General features: G+C 41.8%; 1 protein-coding gene and 1 long non-coding RNA gene across 5 annotated transcripts in view; one reads left to right on the forward strand and one right to left on the reverse strand.

Annotated features, from left to right (window-relative positions):
* Nucleotides 1-1,757: 1,757 nt before the first annotated feature.
* LOC110147551 (uncharacterized) lies at nucleotides 1,758-6,837 on the reverse strand. Its single transcript, XR_002316910.2, has 3 exons — nucleotides 6,649-6,837; nucleotides 3,724-3,840; nucleotides 1,758-3,100 (listed from the first exon to the last, which is right to left on the reverse strand). It is a non-coding gene; the product is annotated as an uncharacterized lncRNA (long non-coding RNA).
* A 152-nt stretch (nucleotides 6,838-6,989) lies between these two features.
* Nucleotides 6,990-22,511, forward strand: part of RALGAPB (Ral GTPase activating protein non-catalytic subunit beta) — an 87,274-nt gene continuing 71,752 nt past the window's right edge. For all 4 annotated transcript variants that reach the window (XM_070472621.1, XM_070472622.1, XM_020909080.2 and 1 more), the window contains exons 1-2: nucleotides 6,990-7,189; nucleotides 20,924-21,139. In XM_070472621.1, coding sequence (XP_070328722.1) covers nucleotides 20,954-21,139 — 186 coding nt within the window. In that variant the 5' untranslated portion in view covers nucleotides 6,990-7,189; nucleotides 20,924-20,953. The remainder of the gene's footprint in view (nucleotides 7,190-20,923; nucleotides 21,140-22,511) is intronic.

A 22,511-nucleotide genomic window follows, 5' to 3' on the forward strand; every position in this document is an offset into this window, starting at 1 on the left:
AATTATTGACCCTTCTTATTATTTATTGAAGGGTCTTCTGCACCATATCAAGAAGATGGCCAAGTTTTGTGTTTGTTTCCCTGTCTTGGGGGCTTTGACAGGAAGATGCCCTGGAGAAGAAAATGGCAACCCACTCCAGTATTCTTGTCTGGAAAATTCCCTGGACAGAAGAGCCTGGTGGGATATAGCCCATGGAGCTGCAAAGAGTCAGACATGACTGAGCATGCACACACGCATCACAAAGGGGACTGTGGAGTTGAAAGTTCTATATTAGAAGTGTTTGGAGAAGTAGAGGCAGAGCTCTCCCCTTTAATTTTTTCCTGACTTTATTTTTACTAGAAAATTTGAATGATATGATTAATAGGCTTGACTTTTAAAAATGAACATTTTATTGGGTTGACCAAAAATTTCATTCAGGGTTTTTCATAAAAAATTATGGGAAAACCTGAATGAACTTTTTGGTCAACCCAATGTTTTTGAATAGTTTTAGATTTGCAGAGAAGTTTAAAACCTAGTACAGAGCGTTTCCACGTATCCTTTACCCAGGTGTTCCTAATAAGCACATTTGTCAAAATTAAGAACTTAATATTGGTATTAAATACCATTAACTGAACTCCAAGCTCAACTTGGTTATCCCCAGTTTCCCCACTCATGTCCGTTTTCTGTTGTTGTTGTTGTTCAGTTGCTTGGTAATGTCCAACTCTTCGCAACCCCATGGACTGCAGCACACCAGGCGTCCCTGTCCTTCACCATCTCCTGGAGCTTGCTCAAACTCATGTCCATTGAATCAGTGATGCCATCCAACCATCTCATCCTCTATCATCCTTTTCTTCTCCTGCCCTCAATCTTTCCCAGGATCAGGGTCTTTTCCACTGAGTCACCTCTTCACATCAGGTGGCCAAAGTACCAAGATCCAATCCAGAATATCACATTATATTTAGTCATTATTTTTTCCTTATTTTCCTTAAACTCTAATCTGAAAGAGTTTCTCAGTCTTTCCTTATTTTTCATGGCCTTGACTGTTTTTTTGAAAAGTGTTGGTAAAAGTATTTTGTAGAATGTCTCTCAGTTTGGGTTTTTCTGATGTTTTCTCATGATTAGACTGGAGTTATGGGTTTTGGGAAAGAGTATCACAGAGGTGAAATGCCACTCTCATCATGTCATATCAGAGAGTACATGACATCAGCATGCTTTATCACCTTGATTACTTGGTTAAAGTGGTTGCTGCCAGACATCCCCACTATTTTTCCCTATCCATACTCTAGTCTTTGGAATATAGGCTTAATTTTGATAGATATTTTAGAAAACATATTTAGAAATCTATGCTCAACAATGAGAGAGTTTATCTCTTTCTCAAGCACATTTGGAATATTTCCAACTACTGACCACGTTATCTGCTGCAAAGCAAGTCTCAAATACCAATGCATCAGAATCACACAGATTAGAATATGTGACTACAACATAAAGACACAAAAGCAAAACGTCAGGGCTTCCCTGGTGGCTGAGTGGTAAGGAGTCTGCCTGCCAATGCAGGAGACATGGATTCCATCCCTGGCCTGGGAAGATTCCACATGCCGTGGAGCGGCTGGGCCCATGCTCTAGAGCCCAGGAACCACAACTACTGAGCTCACGTGCCCTAGAAGCTGTACTCCACAACAAGAGAAACCAAAGAGAAGCCCGAGTGCCGCAGCTAGAGGTGTAGCCACATGCACAGCCAAAACAAACAAAAAAATAAAGACAATACCTTAAAAAAAAACTTTAGACAATGCTTAGACTTTAACCACAATGAAAATAATATATAGCAAAACTTCTGGAATGCAGCTAAATCGGTATGTAAGGAGCAAGTTTATAACTGCAAACAACTTCATTGAGAACTTCTCTCCAGTAAAGGGAACATGTGACTCAGCAGCCAGTAGACTTCCCTGCACTGTGGACAGGAGTGTGGACAGGAGTTCAGAGGGTTGCTCCCCAGTGTTCTGGTCTTGGGCACTCCACCGGGACGTTAGCCTGGAGAGCCCTGACAGAATCAGAACCACAGTAAAACACTGAGATTGAATTGCCCACCACGTCCGAAAAGTGGAGGTACAGAACAGATTCTTTTCAATTTTACAGAGAAAAGGGATGAGATGTGTTCCCTATCGTAGCTTTGTGAAGTAAGTTGGCCTTGTGGTTTCTGTCAGAGGTGTTAAGGGAAACCAGAGTTTATGTTATATTTGATTTAGCTCCGCTAAAGACATTGCTTTGTTGGGAGCAAGCGATTTATCATCTAATAAAAGCTGTCCTTTCCAAATCCAAGACAGACAACTTCCCAGTAGTGAAAAAAGTCACACAAAAATACAGGTTTAACCTCTTTTTAAAATAAGAATTTCCGAGTAATGAAGTTTGCTCCAGTGTTACAGGTGTTGCCAGTAAGTGCTACCTTTTTTCAGAATGTGCCGCCTCCTTATAAACATCTCACCACTTCTAATAGACCCTCTGCGGGTTCTGCTCTCACAGGTTTAGCTGTGTTCTGCTTGAGGCGAGTCAAGACTGGGAAATACAAAGCTTCACAAAGACATCAGTGGGAAGAGTGCACTGGCATTGCAGAGCAACATCTCAGAAGTCCGCAGAGGAGACAGGCATGGCCGCTTTTGCCAAAGGGAGTGAGGTGACCATGCCGGTGGCCAGCTGGGGAAGAGGCTGCAGAATACACAGAGTGAAGGCCATCTACTGCCCTTCTCTCCACTGCTCTGGCTGCAGTAGGTCAGGCAGTGTGGTCTGAACAGAGCAGTGCAAGCCAATGCCTGGGCCCATGCTTGCAGCTCAAGCATCTGCAGGGGACTGCTGGTAGCTCAGAATCTGAAACCCAGCCTGGTTTCAATGTGAGTGAGAATCCTCAAAATCAGCATGTTAAAGCCATTTTGGCAGCCCAATCTTTCACAAATTGGTGAAAAAATTACTGCACCAGATACCAAGAGTGAGGTCCTTATCAGGCTGTCCACTTGGAACCACAGCTGGCTGTAAGGTTCGTGACATAAGTCCTGGAGTATCTCAGGGCATCTGGTCAACCCACACATACGTGAGGGAAGGGTGAGGGGTAAGATAGAGGGTCGAAGAGTTCCTTAAAGAGAAGAAATGGAGAATGAGACCCATAGGGGATGGATGTGGTCTGGGACTGCTTAGTCCTGCTTGGATGGCCCTCCTGGCACTGGTCAGTCCCCACCACTGGAGGGAGCCTTAGAAAATTTCAAGTTAGAAATTTCTGGCTAACAGACCCCTCGTGGGGACTGGTCTAATTGGGGCACCTGACCAAGATGGCATTGTTGGCCTAAGAAAAGCACTTAGAAAAATTTGAGGAATACCATTCCAAAATGAAGTACTGCTTGAAGCACAGGGTCTGGGGCAGGGTACCCCTTGCTGTGCTAAGTCGCGTCAGTTGTGTCCAACTCTTTGCAACCCTATGGACTGTAGACCTCCAGACTCCTCTGTCCATGGGGATTCTCCAGGCAAGCCATGCCCTCCTCCAGGGGATCTTCCCAACCCAGGGATCGAACACGTGTCTCCTATGGCTCTTGCACTGCAGGCAGATTTTTTACCGCTGAGCCACCAAGGAAGCCTGGGGACTTCTTGCCCAGGTCTAGTAATGGTTACTACCACTACCAATGAATATTATTCATTAAGACTTTAATAGTCCAGCAAGAAAGTGGGTTCAGTGCTGAGCCAATGGATTTTCCACCCACTCACCTATCTATCCAATAAATGTTCACTGAGCACCAACGCTGTGCCACTATTGTGTTGGGTTCAGGAGAAATACAAGTGGGTCTTCTCAACCATTATCTACACCAAGCAAGTTCAGCTCAACTAAAAAAAGGAAAAAAGGAAAAAAGAAAAATTTGCTACAGACAACATACTTCTCATACATCTGTTCAGTTAACAACTTTTCTCAATTATGGCTCTTGAAAACTGTCCCAGTTACTATGATTCCATACAATTTACCCTAAAACTTAGTGGTTTAAGACAATGACAATATTTATTTTGCTCAAGAATCTGCTGTTTGGGCTGAGGTTTTCTTGTCTTTGTTCTGCTTGATTTTAGGTGGGCTGGCTTGAAGCCTGGGGACTGGATTCATTTGAAGGCTTCCTCATTCACATGTCTGGCCATTGATGTTGTCAGCTGAAACATTCTCAAGTTGTCAGCTGAAACATCTCCATATGCTCTCTTCCTGTGGTCTGAGCTTCCTCCCAATATGGTAACTGGGTTCTGAGGGTGAGCATTGCAAAAGAGGGCAAGCCAGGTGGAAGCTGTATCCTCTTTATGACCTAGCCCCAGAAGTCACAGAGTATTGCTTCTGCCCTATTGGCTAGAACAGTCACAGCTGCCAGCCAGACTCAAGAGGAGGGAGTATGGATCCCATCTCTCAGTGGGAAGATGTTAGTTACATTGTAAGAAGTACTGGGGGATAGACTACGTATATTGGTGTCATCAATTTAGGAAAAAATTCTGCCAGAAAAGTTGATGTAACTGTTCCATTTCAGTTTCAGATGATAATTCCCCACTTTATTCTACTTTTATAGTTAGATTTACAATGGAGAACCAATCTGTTTTGGAGAATCCAAATGTTTTTTCTACATAGCATTTCACATCTCTTCAGTCTATTGTGTATGCATACTTTTCCCCACGTTTCAAAGTGTTCTGATATTTAGTCTTCATTTTCCCTCAAGGTGCCTTGTGTGTGCTATAATTTTATGTTGGTTTAAGAGAAACCCTTAAAGTTTTTTTTTAAAAACTGATTATGAAAAAGGTGCAGAAATATCACCTTTAAAGAATGACTCATGTGCATCTTTCCTCCACCTCCCCTGCCCCCACCTAATATTAAATCTTATCTTCTTGGTCAGTGTATTAGTCCTTATACCTTACATTTTATGTAGAAGTCATATTCTTAATTTTATTTATTTATTGCTTATGATTTTTGTTTGCATTTTTCATTGCTATATATATATATTTTTTATTTTTATTAGTTGGAGGATAATTACTTTACAATATTGTAGTGGTTTTTGTCATACATTGACATGAATCAGCCATGGATTTACATGTATTCCCCATCCTGATCCCCCCTCCCACCTCCCTCTCCACCCAGTTCCTCTGGGTCTTCCCAGTGCACCAGGCCCATATTAAAATATTTAGGTGTCTTGAGTTGGAATTAAACATATTTTTTCTCATCAAAATTAATGGAAATGTAATTTTTTTCATTTATCAGCTTTTCACTTAGAGGCAGAACTTGCAGGAATGAATTAAAGTCACCAGGTAGGAGACAAGATTATTTTCATCATCTCCCCAAAGGCTCTGACAGGTTCCCAGTCCTCTATGTCTGTCATTTTTCCCAGTTTCTATCATCCATCGCTCTTCTAATTTGTCACCTCCATTATTAGCCCCTTACCTGTCTGTTATATTACAGGAGTTCCATATTTATTATGTTAGGAATGAGTCTGATTGAAAGTAACCGATAACTAAAAAAAAATCGTGATCTAAATAAGAATCTCCCCCCACCCCCCACCCATTCCCCTATAAAACAGGAAGGCAGTCCAGGGTTTGTGCAGCTGCTTGAGTATGTCCGAAACCAGGCTTCTTTTGTCCTTCTGTTTCACCTTCCCTAGCACAAGCCTCCTCATGGTGCCAAGATGACTGCTGTACCTCCAGGTGTTGTGCCTCAGTTCCAAGCATGAATTAGGGGAAGGGTGAAGCTCACAAACTTCTCCAAGGAGTTCCTTTTTATTCTGAAAAGGAAGCTCTCCCTTGAGACTTCTACCTATTATCTTATTGGCCAGAACTTTGTCTTACTGCCACTCCCAACTGCAAAAGAAGTTGGGAAGTGTGTGCTTTGCTTTCCAGCCTCTGTAGTTTAGAAAAGCAAGTTTAAGTGCTTGGAATAAATATTGAGAGCCTCTCATAACATTTGCCACGCGGTGTTTAATTGAAATGTATAGCTATGATTCACAAAGTGACCTAGATATAGCTCTCCTCTAGCTACTTTCGTGTGTGTACAAAATTTTAAACACTCTTCTCTTTTCTATGAGGATTCCACTTCCTTTGTCACTCTTTGCTCCATGGTCTCCTCTGAGGGTAAGGAGGAGGAGTCAGCATCTTCTATGCTCCATTCTGCTTTTTGCAGATGGTGACTGCAGCGCTATTACCCTGATCCCCACCTCTCTGAATATCAAGGACAATCTCAAGGCCAGGTTCTCCCTCCTCTTCTCTTCCAGCCCAAGTTTCCTCTTCTACACCCTCAAGGCATTTGAGCTGTATCTATCTAATGGCATTTATCATTTTCTTCATTGAAGCTGAAACCAAACGATTGGAAGTGGTACTGTTGACGAAACGTGTGGTGCATTGTAGGTGCTCAAACTGGTATCTCTTGCTATTATCACTACTAGTAATAATGATACTGCCTTTACCAGACTCAGCTCCTTAACGACAGGCTCTGAAGTTGACGTCTGATTCATCCTGGTAACTCACATCTGGCCTGGAATTGTGCATTGCTCATAATGCTATAAGGGGGCGGGGGGGGGGGGGGGTAAAGGCCGCATTTCAAAAGAAGGGTGCTGTAATGGTGGGACGTGAGAAATTCCTGGAACCTGAGTAGGAGCTAGAAACTTGCAGAGAAGACCTTACTTCGTTCGCATCAAAACCAGGCAGAGTTCCGACTGATTCGTACAGACGCAGGTGGACCGCCTCCACGCCCGTACTGCGATGAGGCAGGAGTATCCGTCACTCCACTCCTGGTCTTCCTGATCCGGAAAAGGAGGAGGGACTATGTCCCGCGCGCGGCGATCTGGGATAGCTGCGCACGCGCAGCTTCCGGCTCCGTGTCTTGGGAATTATTTGACGCCGCCGTCTGGGACCCACACAAGTCTCTGATCAGGCGCGCCGCGCACGCGCAGTGGCCCAGTCGGCTCGGGGAGTTATTTGACGCTGCCGCCCCTGGCAGTCGGAAGTTGCCTGAGCAGATCCCAGCCGGCCGGCCCGACTGGCCTTCGTCGTCCCCGGGCGCCGTGGGAGAGTCGCTGACGAGTGCACAGAACGACCGCCTGAGGACAGCCGGCCAGGGCAGCGAAAGCGCCGGTCCTATGGCGCGGGTGGCGTGAGGCGGAAGGCCGAGTGCGGCCGGCGGCGGCGCCCACCCCAGCGATGCGGGCCCCGCCCGTCGCCTCAGGTAAGCGGGCGGGCCTCCAGGTTTCGGCCAGACCCTCCCCTCTTCTCCCCTCAGGCTGGTCCAGGGATGTCTAAGCCTTGTTTCTCGGTCTCGGAGGCTCTAAGGGGCCGGCCTTCGGAAGCGCATCTCATTTTTTGGGAGGAGGGGGACTCACGAGGTCCGGGGGAGCTTGGCCTCTGTCGGGTCTGCTCAAACCCGGGGTGGGTCTTGAGAGCTGCCCTGGCCGGGAGAAGCTCTTTCCTGGCAGCCTGGGGGAGGAGGCGGGTCTGGAGCGGAGCTGGACAACTCCGGCGAAGAATCTGGTCCAGCAGCAAGGTTGGTCGAGTGGCTGCCGCCCTGTGGGGACGATGCTGCCCATTGCATGGTGACTCTCGAGGAGGAAGAGTTAATAATGAAGATGAACAAGTAGTCCTTCTTTAGCGCTTACTATACGCCGGGCGTTGTGCCAGGCCATTACGTTCACCCCATCCAAGTTAACAACAACCCGGTAAGGGAGGATGATTATCCCCATCTTCCTGATGAGGCAACTGAGGCCCGTAATGGTTAGGTGACGTCTATGCCCAAGGTCACAGAGCTGGTAAATTTGACTCCAGATCTAAGTTCTTAACTATTAGGTCAGTGGCTCTCCAACTTCGCTGCACGTAAAAATGACCTGGAACAGCTTTTTAAAGATTTATGACGCACAGGTAACAGAGCCAGGCCAATTAAGTCAGCGTGTCTGGGAGGGGAGCTGGGGGGCGGGGGGGCGGGGACGACTCCAGACAGTATTTCTTAAAGATCCGCACCCCCCCTCCCCGCCATGAATTCAGTGTGCAGCAAAGTTTGGGAACTGCTAGATAATTTTGCATCTCAAGAAAACGTTTCAGTGTTTTCTCCAGTTTAAGTGTGTAGGAGAATCTTCTGGGACTTTTTTTTTTAAACTCTGGTTCCACCCGCAGATAATCTTTTCATTAGGCTCATTGCACCTTGTGAAATCCTATTGGGGGTGGGAAGTAACTTTCTGTGCAGGATTTCCTAGTCAGCTGGACCTGTTAAAGTGGGTACATCTCCTGCAAAACTGTTACCTTGCAATTTTCCTAGATACACAGTACTCACGGATATAGTGTCTCTGATCCCAGGGTGTTGTTTGCATATGTTGTTCTTTGCCTAGACTGTCATCTTTGGTTTCTCCCTGCGCTACCCAAACACACACACTTCTGCTCTTTCTTACACACGTGCATGGAGCCTTTCCTTCCTGTCTTTGGCTGCATAACTGCCAGCGTTTTTAACCTTCAGGATGTCTCTATCTGTGACCCTTCCCCCCCAACCCCTCACTCCCAACAACCTTTCCTATCTGCTCCTTAGCATGATCCTAATGAAATTTACCAATGATCTTTCTATGCCATGTTCCTCTCTCTCCTGCTAAGATTGTGAGCGACTTGAACCATCTTTTCTCATCTCTGGATTCCTCCCAGTGCTTTGACATACAGTCTCAACAAAGGTTTTACTGAATGGAATGTCTGAGTCCCTCTTATGCCACATAATTGCATGCGGCAAGCAGATCCTTCTCTATTTTCATTTTTGAAAAAGGTGTTTGGTAGTTCTTAGTCTACAGAGTTTTGCTCTTTTTTTGCTTGAAAATACTCTAGTTAGGTTAATTAATTTCCCCAAGTTGAATAAACACATTGCATTCTTAGCACTCAAATTGCACTAAGTTGCACACTTAGCACTTAGGGATACACTTGAAAGGACTACGTGCAGTCAACATTGGTTGATTTTTAATATCTAGTTTTATCACAAGCAGATACAATCAGTTCTGTAGTGGAAACCTTTTTATTACTCTTAGACCTTTGTCTGTGTTCCCTGCTGAACACTATGCTGTCCAAAGTAAGTGTTTGGTTATCATCCACTCAGTGTAATTGGGCTTTCCTGGTGGCTCAGAGAGTAAAGAGTCTGCCTGCAATGCAGGAGACCCGGGTTCGATCCCTGGGTCGAGAAGATCCCCTGGAGAAGGGAATGGCTACCCACTCCAGTATTCTTTTCTGGGAAATCCCATGGATAGAAGAGTCTGGCAGGCTACCCTCCATGGGCTCACAAAGAATTGGGTACCACTGAGCAGCTTAACACTTTCAAATGTTACTACCTTGTTGGCACTTGGTAAATACTAATAGATGGAAGTGCTGTTGGTAGTTCATCCTATTACTGGGAGGGAGAATTTAAGAAATACTTAACAAAGATTGAAACCTTGATGTCAGAAGAATTGACAGTATATATATATTTATTACAGAATGCCTGAACTGCTATTGTCCAACATATTTACAAATTATAAAGGAAGGCAGGCTGGTAATTTAGATTATATTTGTTCTTGGCTCGTCTTAAAACCATGTAAGGTTTGTAAGAGTGAGTGAGTATGTGTGTGAAGGTCATTATGAAGAGGTTTTTTGACAATAAAGATTTTATTGCAGTTAAATATGGTGAAGTATATGGACTGAATAAAAAGCACATTTCATGTAATGGCACTCTTTTTACGTTATACAGATTGTTATAGAAAGATTTTCTTGGTTCAGTTTTATATTGTTTTCTCAAATTTTAGGCTAAGGCAAATGTAGAAACTGATGGATAATTTATGTTAAATCCAGATACTCAAGAAACTTGCCCTTGTTTCTCTGATAGATGTCGCAGAGTATTCCATTCTGGCCTCAGCACATGAAAGAAACTTAATCTTTAAGCCTCAGGTTTAAGTCTCTAGTTGATCCCCAAGAAAAGGTGAAAAACTACAGACTCAGTTAAAGACCAAAAGTGACTGTAATCATGAGAGCCTAAGGACTAGAAATGATTCTTTTAAATATGAGGTACCCATCGGAGTTAGTAGATGTATTGCCTGACATCTGTAAAGACCTTTCAGATAGAATACATTGTTTTCTTTGGTGCAAGCTGATTAAGAGTTTTAGAATTAAGGTACATGTTTTTATAGATGAAGAAAGTAGGTAACTTGCTCAGGACTACATGGTTGGCTGTAGCACATCCAAGACTAGAATGCAGGTCTTCTTGCTCTGTACACAGTATCCCCTTCCACCCTCACGCCTCTCGTAAGAGGATGTCTTGTTTCTTGTGTGTGTGTGTGTTTTGGGGATGGGGAAGTGGACAGAGTAGTGTGCTATGTTTGAGATACTAAGTTAGATAAATAGTGAGTGCTTTTCATCGTATGACATGTACTTTGCTGTATAAACTGGGGATGTTACGATAAATACGACACAGCTCCTTTCCTTCAGGAATCTATAGTCTAATAAGGGTTGTAATAAAAGTAAAAGTGTAGTATCTAAGGCAGCTTTGCCAAATAGAAATTTCTGGAACTGTTCTATATCTGCACTGTCCAATATGGTAGCCATTAGCCACATGTGATATGGAGGACTTGAAATTTAACTAGTGTAACTGAACTGAATTTGTAATTTAATTCAAATTTAAGTAACATATAGTTATGGTTACTATATTAGAGCAAGTGTGAGACATCAAAGATGAGCATGAGCATTGTGGTGGTGATGGGGATAGGCAGAGTATTCTTTGGGGGGGCAGTAGTAGACTAGCAAAAACTACCTGTTTTCACTTTTCGGAAGGAATGCAGGCAGAACTTGTCTCTCTCTCTTGTAATTCAGGCATGTTATAGGATCCCTAACAGTGAGAATCTGGTGTACAGGTGAATACATTCCTTTTTGGCCAAGGTTGATTGATATTTGCCATAGAGGTCAATAGGACTACAACAGAAATATGAAATATGTTCTTTTTGTCTTTGTTAGTTATAAAAGTTCTATGCGTGACCTTGAACACATGTATGTGCCTTAAAATCCAGCATTTATTTACTCAGTTCATTTATTCAGTGTTTTGGCACCCTATACCCTATTTTTCCTTAGAGAAATAAAGCATGCCTGATAGTGTCTATCTTGAATTTGTATTACTCAGAGTATGTTGACTTACATTGCTTTGTTTGATCCTTCTCCTGAGTCACTGTAGCTAGGTACTGCAGGTATTCTCCCTGTTTTAGAGGTGAGGAAACTATGACAAAGAAATGCCAAGTGACTTGTCCAAGGTCATATGGTGAGGTGCAGAGTCCGAACAAAAGAAGGAGCATTGGACTTCGCAGCAAGAGGTGGAATTTCTTGCCCCAGCTCACTTGTTGCTTGATGTGAGTGAGCAAGTCGTAGTGGCTAGTGACATCTGTCTTCTTAACTTTCTAGGCTTGTTACGGAATTAAAGTGAAGTAACGTGAGAACTTTTTGAAAATGGTCAATTGTACAAAGGTGCATTGTTATCCAGCACGATCTGCAGTAGTTTTTTTGTTGTAGGCTGTTCCCTTCATAAATCATCACCTCAGTTATCATATTGAATGCTACTGTATCATGGATTTATTCATTGTGTGTTTCTCTTCTTCACTATGAAACTTTCTTGAGCAGCCATTGTGTCATATTCATATTTGCCTCCCTACATGTTAGGACAATATCTGATACATAGCAGGTGTTTTATAAATGTTTGTTCAATGAAATAACTGATGCATGAATTTATTTTACAAAGTTAAAAACAATTGTTTTCTGTAATTAGATTTGAAGTGCCTTAGGAACAAGAATGATGTTTATCCATTATGATATTCCCCATGCTTGGTGTATAGAAGGCATGTAATAAATATTGGCTGAGTCAGTTGATGTAATTAATGCCAGACTGTGGTCTTAGTGTATCTACCACCGTATTGATCATTTTGGTAATTTGTCAGTTAGACCAGACCCTCATGTTACTCTGTGGTAGTTCTTATAAGCCATAAGCTGTTACCTAGCACACAATAACCTGACATTAGAAACATCCAGAGATTACATAGAAAGTGGATATGTGTACAGTTGGGAAAGATATTAAGTGATCTTCAGGGGAGCACTGTCATTTTTGCCTTCCTCCTATCTGGTAAAAAATCCACCTGCAATGCAGGAGACCCTGGTTTGATCCCTGGGTTGGGAAGATCCTCTGGAGAAGGGAACAGCTACCCACTCCAGTGTCCTGGCCTGGAGAATTCTGTGGACTGTATAGTCCATGGGGTTGCAAAGAGTCGGACTGAGCAACTTTCACTTTCAATTCAATATCACATTTACTTCTGGAGTGTTGAAAGTGGAGACTTTGCAGCTCGCAGCTCAAGTTGATAGCCAACAGCCCTGAGAGCTGGGAAGGAGACTCGTAAGAACCTTAACATAGCAGTCAAAGCTCTCAACCATCTGACTTCAGTTATGTCTTCCTATTTCACCACAGCGCCCAACCCTCCCTGCCATGTTCCCATCCTTCCTGCCCTTCCCTTCCTTGGTGTATCAGACACACTGGGGTTTGCTTTTCTGCTCTCCCCTCAGCCTGTGTTGGACACTTCCATCAAATTTCCTTAGTAGGAATTCAGTTCCTGTTGTGTTATTCCTGTGATAAAATTAAACTTTTTCTCATCTCTGCCCCCAGTTTTTACTACATTAATTTCAGATCTCCAGTCCTAGTATTCATAGTCTTTCATAATTATTATAATTATAATAATGAACTTATTCCATAAATTCAAGATAAGTCACTGCTTATCTTGAAACCCTACTGCCTTCTGTACGTAGCTTTCGTTTCTGCCAGTCTAGGTTTTTAGTTTCTGATGCCATTTTTTGCTACTTGATGCAAGTGTCCTTCCTCTTACATATTGGCTGCCCCTTCTGTTCTCTTATCCACTGCATTTTCTTATCTCTGTTAAAATTTATAACCTTCTTTCAGTACCCAATTCATATGCCCCATATACTGTAGTCTTCCCTGAGCTTATCTTTTTGTTTTCCAGCTCAGCCTTTCTTTCATCCAAAAGTAATATTTTGTCCTCTAAACTTAGAAAATATCTTGCCTAAAGCTTTTCTTGTTTTTTTTTTTTTTAAGGGGGTGTTCAGAACTTGAATTTTTTAACTTATGTTAGTTATTTATGTATTGTTTTGACCTCCCCAATTAGACTATAAACTTAGTGAAATAGTAACCAAGTCCTAGTAATCTGTTTCCTTCCTAATCTACTGCATTGTACATAATAGATGGTTATTAACTGTCTATTGAATAAGTCAACTTGATGCCAGTGTCTGAATATTTGCGTGTATGGTGAAGTCTACCCATATATACTTACCAATTCTTTGACGTGTTGTTGTTCAGTCACCAAGTCATATCTGACTCTGCAGCACGCCAGGCCTCCCTGTCCCTTACCATCTCCTGGAGTTTGCCCAAGTTCGTGTCCCTTGAATTGGTGATGCCATCCAACCATCTCATCCTCTCTTGCCCTCTTTTGCCTTTAGTCTTTCCCAGCATCAGGGTCTTTTCCAGTGGGTCAGCTCTTTGCATCAGGTGGCCAAAGGATTGGAGCTTCAGCTTCAGCATCAGTCCTTCCAATGGGTATTCAGAATTGATTTCCTTTAGGATTGACTGGTTTGATCACCTTGCTGTCCAAGGGGCTTTCAAGAGTCTTCTCCAGCACCACTGTTCGAAAGCATCAGTTCTTCGGTGCTCTGCCTTTATGACATGGAGAGTTATTAATTAGGGGCTTCCCAGGTAAAGAACCCACCTGCCAGTGCAGGAGATGCAAGAGACATGGGTTTGATGCCTGGGTGAGGAAGATCCTCTGGAGGAGGGCATGGCAGCCCACTCCAGTTTTCTTGCCTGGGAAATCCCATGGACAGAGGAGCCTGGAGGACTGCAGTCCATAGGGTCACAAAGAGTCAGACATCTCTGAAGTGACTTAGCATGCATTCATGCTAGTAATAAGAACTTATTACATCAAACTGTACAACAGTTCTACTACTCAGCTAAAACTACTCGTATTTTTTCTGTGATTCTTCTAATTTTCAGTCATGAATGTTTTTCTAGTTGTAATCATGATATATACGTCCCCCCATACATGTTCCAAACATCTTACATGTCTTGATTCTCTAATCACCACTACTCTAAAGTGGGCCGTTATCCTACTATTACTCGCATTTTACAGATAAGGGTGCTCAGATGCAGAGGTAGAGTAACTTTTGTAAGATTTCTTAGCTTGCAGGTGGTGGAGTTGGGATTTGAATATAAGAAGCTTAGTTCCAGAGTCCTGGCTTTTAACCAGGACTATTTGCTTAACTATTTGTTTAACTCCTATTTGTTTTCATGCTTCTCATCTCTATGTTTAATGTCTACATTATAGTATATAGAGTTAATATGCCCTAATTATGAAGGTAATCCATTATTGATGGACGGTTAAATTATGCTCACTTCCCCGTCTTAAATGCAATACAACAGTGAATGTCTAGTGCATTTCTCTATTGAGTTGTTTTCATGAGGATAAATAAGTGATATTAATATTGCTGTATCAAAGCACCTGATATTACTATGTCTTCTACTGCTGCTGCTGCTGCTAAGTCACTTCAGTCGTGTCCGACTCTGTGTGACCCCATAGACGTCACCAGGCTCCCCCGTCTCTGGGATTCTCCAGGCAAGAACACTGGAGTGGGTTGCCGTTTCCTTCTCCAATGAGTTAAAGTGAAAAGTGAAAGAAGTCGCAACTCTTAGCGACCCCATGGACTGCAGCCTACCAAGCTCCTCCATCCACAGGATTTTCTAGGCAAGAGTACTGGAGTGGGGTGCCATTGCCTTCTTCCATGTCTCTTACTATGTATTGGGAAAACATTCATGCTGTTCTTGGGTGAATGGTTAGAAAAATGGCATCAGCCCAAGGTGCCTTACAGATGTGTCCATTTAGTGGCAGGATAGAACTAGAAGCAGTTCCATGGTGAGTGGGCTAGGCAGCCAAGGCCCAACAGGATTTTTGACTCCTGAGAGGTTGATGCTGATATGAACATCCCTGTCCAGGAGGACCTAGACTATGTAGCATTTCTGGTTCCTAAAACTGTTGATGTTCTTTGAGATCTCTGGGTTTGGTATTTGGACAGCCAGAGCTGTCCAGCAAGAGGAGTTTCTTAGTTGTGTGTTTGAGAGCAGCTGACCCCTGACAAAACCGAGCCCAGCAGGACTTAGCCTGCTGGATCTGCCACGTTACACTTGACCCTCATCATTTTTCCTCTCCTAACGGCAGCAACCGTGAAACCAAATGATGTTATAGGACCTCCACAGATAGATTATAACCCCAGGCCCTGGGGCAGAGATGGGTTAGGGTAACTTCCAGGGTGGCAGTGGCCATTCATAATATACGCCTCCTTACCTTTCTTCCCCAAGAATCATGCTAATTCAGTTATCAAAATTAGCATATGCTTTTATCTTTGTTCAGAGTCATAAATTGACCCATGGGTTCTTTTTAGCTTGCATCCTGTTTTGTTTTGTTTTTTAAACTTGAGTCAGCTGAAAACATTTAAAGAGTAAACTTTACAGAGAAGTTCAGATTTTCTCTGTGTCTCTTGAAAAATTGGGTCTGCATTCCTTAAGGGTAATAGTTGGCTAGGGCTGAGTAGTGACTGTGCCATTAAAGAGAGCTTTAATTCTCTAGTTTGCCACAATGCCACCCTACCTACTTCACAATTTACTGTGTTTAGTTTCCTAGACTGGAGGTTTTCATCATTCCCAGACCTAATATTTGGTAATGACTGCTTCACTGTGTTGAAATTAACACATAATATATAACCTAACAATGCAGAAACTAAAAATCTGTGAAACTAACAATAACAAATTAAAACCATGAATTAACTATCCTTCCTATAAAATTGGTATTTTGGTGAAAATGCTCAGGTCCAGCTATCCTTGAGGACATATAAAGTGGTCAGATGCTTGTGTCTGCTTATAAATTGAGAAGTAAGGCAGTAATATGGCACTTCATATTTGACATTTTGAAATAAGAGCTAAGTATATACGAAGTTCTTGTGATTGTGTTCCTGAAAGCAGTGTGTGGTATTAGCAACTCAGATACCACAAAATGCTATCACTTTTGGTGATGTGCTTGTTCTGAAATGGTGAACAGTTCTTGGTATAGTAAGGTTCTGAACATGAAAAACTTTCCTCAGTTTGCAGGGTTAATTGTGTTGGTGTATATTAAAACACCACAAAATATTTTGTGTATATGAGTAAAAGTTAGATTTTTAGGCTTAGACAATTGAAAACACAATGATTTTTCTGGCAGACATTAGAAAGTCAGGTAAAATGTAGCATAATTGTAGTATAATTATTCATTGTGCAGGACTGTCTTCTGAACTCTAAGAAGATCTGCCCATAAGTAACCTGGATCTGCCCGTAAATAACCAGTAGCATGCCCTGATCATAATGTTAACCAGAAGTGCACTTAATGTTTCCCAGATACCCTCTGGGGGGGCAGTCCTGTTTGATTGGTCTTCCAGAGTGTTTTTCAAGAAAGATACTCCTGTCTATACTTCAGAATTGAGAAGGGTGGTAGCTGTTTCTTAAAAGCAAATTCCCAGGCCCTAACCCAGACCTATAGAATCAAGCTTTTTAGGGATGGAGTTTTGGAATCCGCATTTTAAACTAGAAAGGCTATTCTTATGTGTACAGTGGAGTTTGAAAGCTAGCTTGTCTTCTTTTTTCCTTAAAACACTTTTTCCGCTCCAATAATGTATTGCCTGGAATGGACACTAAATATTACTTAAATATTCCTTAAATATTTGAAAACCTTCCAACTACTTTTTTTTTAACTAATAAATACCTTAAAGCAAATGGACATTTTCAATTTTTTGTTTGTATACAGCATGTAAAATTTTGGACTTCCTTCGATGGCATAAAGGGAACAGCTTCTAACATCTTCCTTTTCCCCATTGGTAAACCTTGGCATTCTAAAACTTTCAGTACGCACTGTGTGCCAAGGACTTCTCAAAGATTCAGGAAGTGAGGTTTCCCCTCAAAAAAGGTTGACACACTTGTGGTAAAAGATATCTTTACAAAGCTAACGAATAACCTAACGTGACACTTAAAATGCATAGCCTGTAATAGGCACTCAGAGATGGGGTAGAGGGGTGATTGGAGGATCAAAAAAAAAAAAGTTTTCCCAAAGAGGATACTTGAGCTGTACCTTGAAGGGTAGAGACTTCATAAGGTGGATTGAAGTGGGGTACAGCATGAGTTATAATAATAAGGTGTGAAAAAACTTGTTGAGTTTGAGCAATCATCAGTAGTTCTTGGGGCCGTTGCTTGGAGGATGGGATGGGAAAGTGGCAGTAGAAGATAAAACTGGGAAGGTGGATAAGCAGTTTCAATTAGAATTTCAGCAAGGTTTTTTCCTTTATTTGGATAAAATCATCTTAAATTTTATATAAAAGAGTAAATGCCTGAGAATACCTAAGAAAGTTTTGGAAAAAAAATAGTCAAGGTAAAGGGAGCTTGCTTTCTAGATACTAAAACATTGTATAAAGCCACTGAATTTAAATCATGATAACATGAGCATAGAAGTAGACAGACAGTTGAACAGAAGAGGTTTGTAAATTTCTACATAAATGGGAATTTAATATATGACAAATTGGTATTTCAGGTCAGTAGGAAAGGGTGTGATTTTAAAAAAAAATTTATATTTGACTACATCAGGTCTTAGTTGCGTCACTCAGAGTCTTTTGTTGCGCTGCGTGGACTCTAGTTGTGGTGTGTGGGCTCAGTAGCTGCAACATTCGAGCTCTCCAGTTGTGTGCTCAGACTCCAGAGCATGTGAGCTCAGTAGTTGTAGTGTAGGGGCTTAGTTGTTCACTCCATGTGGGATCTTAGTTCCCCAACTAGGGATCAAACCCATGTCCCCGCATTTCAAGGCAGATTCTTTTTATTTTTTTCCTTTGTTTTCATTAGTTGGAGGCTAATCAAGGCAGATTCTTAACCGCTGGACCACCAGGGAAGTCCCAAGGATGTGTTTTTAATAGATGATGTTGACACAACTGACTATAAATCTTAAAGGAAATAAAATTGGATCTTTCCTGTAACACTTATAGAAGTAAATTCCAGATGGCAAAAACTTAAATGTGAGGACCAAATTATCTTTCTTGGAAATCTAGTAGACTACGTATATACATTTTAGGGTTATGTTTTTAAACTTTTGGACCTAGACCCATAATAAATATTTTATGTATTTTATATTGTGACCCAGAACATACGCATATATAAAAAATGAAACAAGATTTCACAGAACTTTGCTTACCTTTACTGTGTATGGTGCCTTTATTATATATTCTATTCCCTATAATTAAAAAGTATTATCTATTACATTTATTTTATGACCCACATTTTGAAAAGCACTGATGTGAAGGATAGGAGGGAGAAATCTTCTAAGGCAGACTCAAAACTAGAAAGGTGTAAAATAAAAATGTATTTGGTTAGAATAGTGAAATTTCATTTCATACCTCCAAACTGGCAAATAAATAAATAAATACATAAGTAAATCTGATTCTTGGCAAAAGATTGGGAGTAAGAAGATGGAAAGGCTCTCATCCATTCCTAATGTGAATGGGAGTTATTACAGCTTTTGGCGAAGCAATCTGGCGAGACCTGTTAACATTAAAAATACATATACTCTTTGATCCAGTAGTTTCCCTTGTAGAAATTTAAATGCCACTGATTAAGGATATATAAACAAGCCTATTTTTTGCATTGTTATTTCCTAGTGACAAAAAATGGGAAATGAAGTAAACATATTAGGAGTATTCTATTTATTACAAAAAATAGGAAATGAAATAAATATGTTAGTTTTTTTCTCCTGAAAAAACCATTATTAGGAGATTGGTTGAATAAATTAGAATAGTACATTACCATGAAAAAGAATCTGTTATTAGAAAGAAGTATATTTGTGAAGTACTGGTGAATGGGAAAAAGTATATAGTTCCTAGCTTTGTGTGTATATAAATTATTTTAATATGACTGAGCAAAATACAAGAGGACATGTTAGGTTGTTTAAATGGATTATCTATTCTGGGAAGTGAATTACTTGGCTAGGGAATGAAGGCAAACAAATGAAAAGGGTGAAAAATCACACTAAAACCAAAAACCCTGTAGTATAATGTTCCTGTGCATTTAGGTAAGAGATTATAGTGTGTGTATGTATATTATACTGTGTACTATATGTATATGTATTTATGTGTTTATATGCTTATTTAAAAAGGTGAGAAAAAAATGTGTGGGTATAAGTTGTCCTCTGATGAAATGGCACCCTATCAGAATTTCCCCGCACCCTATCAGAGTTTCCCCTTTTTTTCCTTCCAGTTTTGAGAGAGTTATTTTAGGGCAGCCAGGGTGTGGGGGGACACCACCCTTGTCGGGGGTTCCTTATAAATCCTAAGGAGACTGAGGCAACTTTAATAGAGTCTTATATCCACCCATCCTTCACATTGTAGGTACCTTGTTTGATGCTGATTCATCCCTTCTGCCTTTGTGTTTTCAGGGACTCTTGTCAGAGGAGGGCCATATCCTCTTGAAAAACACTGGTACTTGTTGAGCTGGAATGAGGTTTTCTAAGATAAAATTAAACAAAGCTACCCATTTGAAGAAAAACTAGCTTAAGGGATGGAACTTTTTCAAGTTTAAATGTACCCTTAAGGGAGGGGGGTTCAGGATGGGGAATACATGTAAATCCATGGCTGATTCATGTCAATGTATGGCAAAAACCACTAAAATATTGTAAAGTAATTAGCCTCCAACTAATAAAAATAAATGGAAAAAAAAAATAAATGTACCCTTAAACTCTGTTGGTTGGGCCAACAGATTTCAGAGCAAGTAGAAAGTGAAAGTTTACAGAAATGAATTGGAAAGGACCAATCATCCTTGATTTGCTTCATGAATATGGCGTTTGTGATTATAATATTTACATTGTAATCACATAAATAACATTTTCTGTGGCTAGAATTTTTTATTTGTGTAGTAGACTTAGATATTGTTTCATAGAGAATATACAGCACTGGGAAAAGCAGTCTATATCGTGGAGAATCTATAGGCTAGAGAGGGGCAGTACGTGCTCCGGTCAAAGAGCATGGTCCGTGGAGTGCAACAGATATGGACTCAAAACCCAGCTCTATCATGTTATGGTTCTGAAGCCTCAGGGAAGCAGCACACCTCTCTATGCCTCAGTTTTTTCATCTGTGAAATAGGGATAATGTGACTTAATTTTCACAGAGTTGTGATACTTTCATGCGCAGTAGGTAATACATGCTCAGTAAGTGGCAGGTCTTAATAGATTTTCTGAAGGATACTGAGTTCCAGGTGTTCCATTACCAGAAGAGGGTATGCCACTGCTGTAGAGAATGAAATGTTCTCGAAGAATTTTATATCTGATTTAAGGGTAGTGGTGGGAAATTGCAGGGGTCTGTTCCTAGCGTGTAATAGGAACTTGGAAACTGTTGACTGAAAAATCTGTGGCTTGGAGTAAACCCTTTCCTTTGTCTCCCTTTTCTACTTGGAGCATACCCTTCTTCCATCTTTTTCCATCCTGGAACATGGAATGAGGAGGGTTCCCTCATGCTGTGAGTGCCCCAGATCTGATTATTTTATCCCCTTGCACGGTGGCCATCTGCCCCAGCTCTCCTCTGGGCTTCTGAAGGCTCTTTTTGGGGAGGTGCTCAGACAGCTGCTTCCCAGGGTCTGCCTTTCCTGCCTTATCTCACCAAGAGGCTATTGAGAACATTCTCAAAACATTTAGGTGGTTTTTTTTTTCCCCTCAGTCATCTCAAGGCAGCTGCTTTATCATGCTATGTAGGGTAAGTATGTATTTTAGTTATTTTTATTAGCTTCCAGCAGTGTAATCTGACGTGGAATTCTCTTTTGTCTTTTCAGGTGCCGTTTGGATAGTTCTTTAGCGGCACGATGTACTCTGAGTGGAGGTCGCTGCATTTGGTGATTCAGAATGATCAGGGCCACACCAGCGTGCTGCACAGCTATCCGGAGAGCGTTGGGCGAGAGGTGGCAAGTGCGGTGGTGCATCCTCTTGGGCAGGCCTTAGGTGCCCCTTCAGTGGCTGGGAGTGAGAGTTTGTTAAAAACTGACAAAGAAGTAAGTGTTTCTTCATTTCATTCTACTATGTGAAAATATGTCTGTTACTGCATAATTTATTTAACATTTTATAGGCTTCCCTGGTGGTTCAGACAGTGAAGAATGTGCCTGCAATGCTGGAGACCCAGGTTCAGTCCCTGGGTCGGGAAGATCCCCTGCAGGAGGGAATGGCAACCCACTTTAGTATTCTTGCCTGGAGAATCCTATGGACAGAGGAGCCTGGCAGGCTACAGTCCATAGAGTTGCAAAGAGTTAGACACAGCTGAGCAACTAACACACACTTTTAAAATGGATTTCTGCTCAGTGGAGTGTGACTTCTTAGTTTGACCTTAATTGGGTTGCGGGTTAGAGCTCAGAGTTTGTTCATGGAATAGATTGTACCATTGTGCTGTTGGAACTTCTGCTAGCTGGACCCAGTTCTCCTTCTCCACTTGAGCTGTGTGCTGAGCAGACTTGGATGTCAGGATGTCAGGCCTGTGTCCCCAAGTTCTAGGCTCAGTCTTCAGATTTCTGTTCACAGGTTGTGTTTGGAAGATCTTCGTTTTTACCTCTAAAAGGCCTCTGATCAAAGGCCTGTCTTGTGTGGTTTTCAGGCTACCCATGTGCATTGAGCCTGAGGCTCTCTCGCTGTCTCCATCCTGACCTGTAAGTTTGAGAGTACTGCAGAGCAGTTCTGTCTAGTTCTGTCTGTATGGCTGTGAGCCCAAGTGGTTGGAATGCGGTTTATGTTTGCTGTCCTTAAAGATGAGGAGTTTTTGAAGTGGCTTGGCCTGGAGCTGGTCCTCTGTTCTTGGGTTCAGGGGACTGACATTAAAGTTAAGTTGCTTTAAGTTGGACTTAACCTGCCTGTCCCTTTTCACTTAAGTTCTGATTTCTCCTGAGGGAGAGATTAGACTTAATCCAGGTATAAGACCACTCTAGATAGACTGAAGATTATAGCTCAGGAGGCAGTTTATTTACCCTCTGTAGGCCATGGATTACCAAAGGGGAAGCCCTTCATTGCTGAAGAGCCTTTTCTTAGAGTGCCCTGGCAGAGACCTACCCTGAGGAGTAGCACTTGCCCTGGCGCTCTCTCTTCTTGGTGTATCTGTAATTCCTTGCTGCCTTCTCCTGGGAAGAGATGGCATGCAATTAGGTGGTGGTGTTCAGTGCAGCCCTTTCTACCCTCGAAAGAATAAGAGATAATAATAGTTCTTAAATCCAGTGTCCTCTCAAATTACGTAAGTGAACTATTGTGTGAAGATATCACCAAAGGTATACCTTCTCCTTGGTCTTTCCTCTGATAATTAGGAACTTGGCAGCCTCTTTTAAAATTCTTTCTCTTGTTCAGCTTAATCCCGCTCTGCACCCCTCCCCACCTCATTTGTGATAG

The sequence above is a fragment of the Odocoileus virginianus genome, chromosome 9 (assembly GCF_023699985.2).
Source record: "Odocoileus virginianus isolate 20LAN1187 ecotype Illinois chromosome 9, Ovbor_1.2, whole genome shotgun sequence".
NCBI classification, from domain to species: Eukaryota; Metazoa; Chordata; class Mammalia; order Artiodactyla; family Cervidae; genus Odocoileus; species Odocoileus virginianus.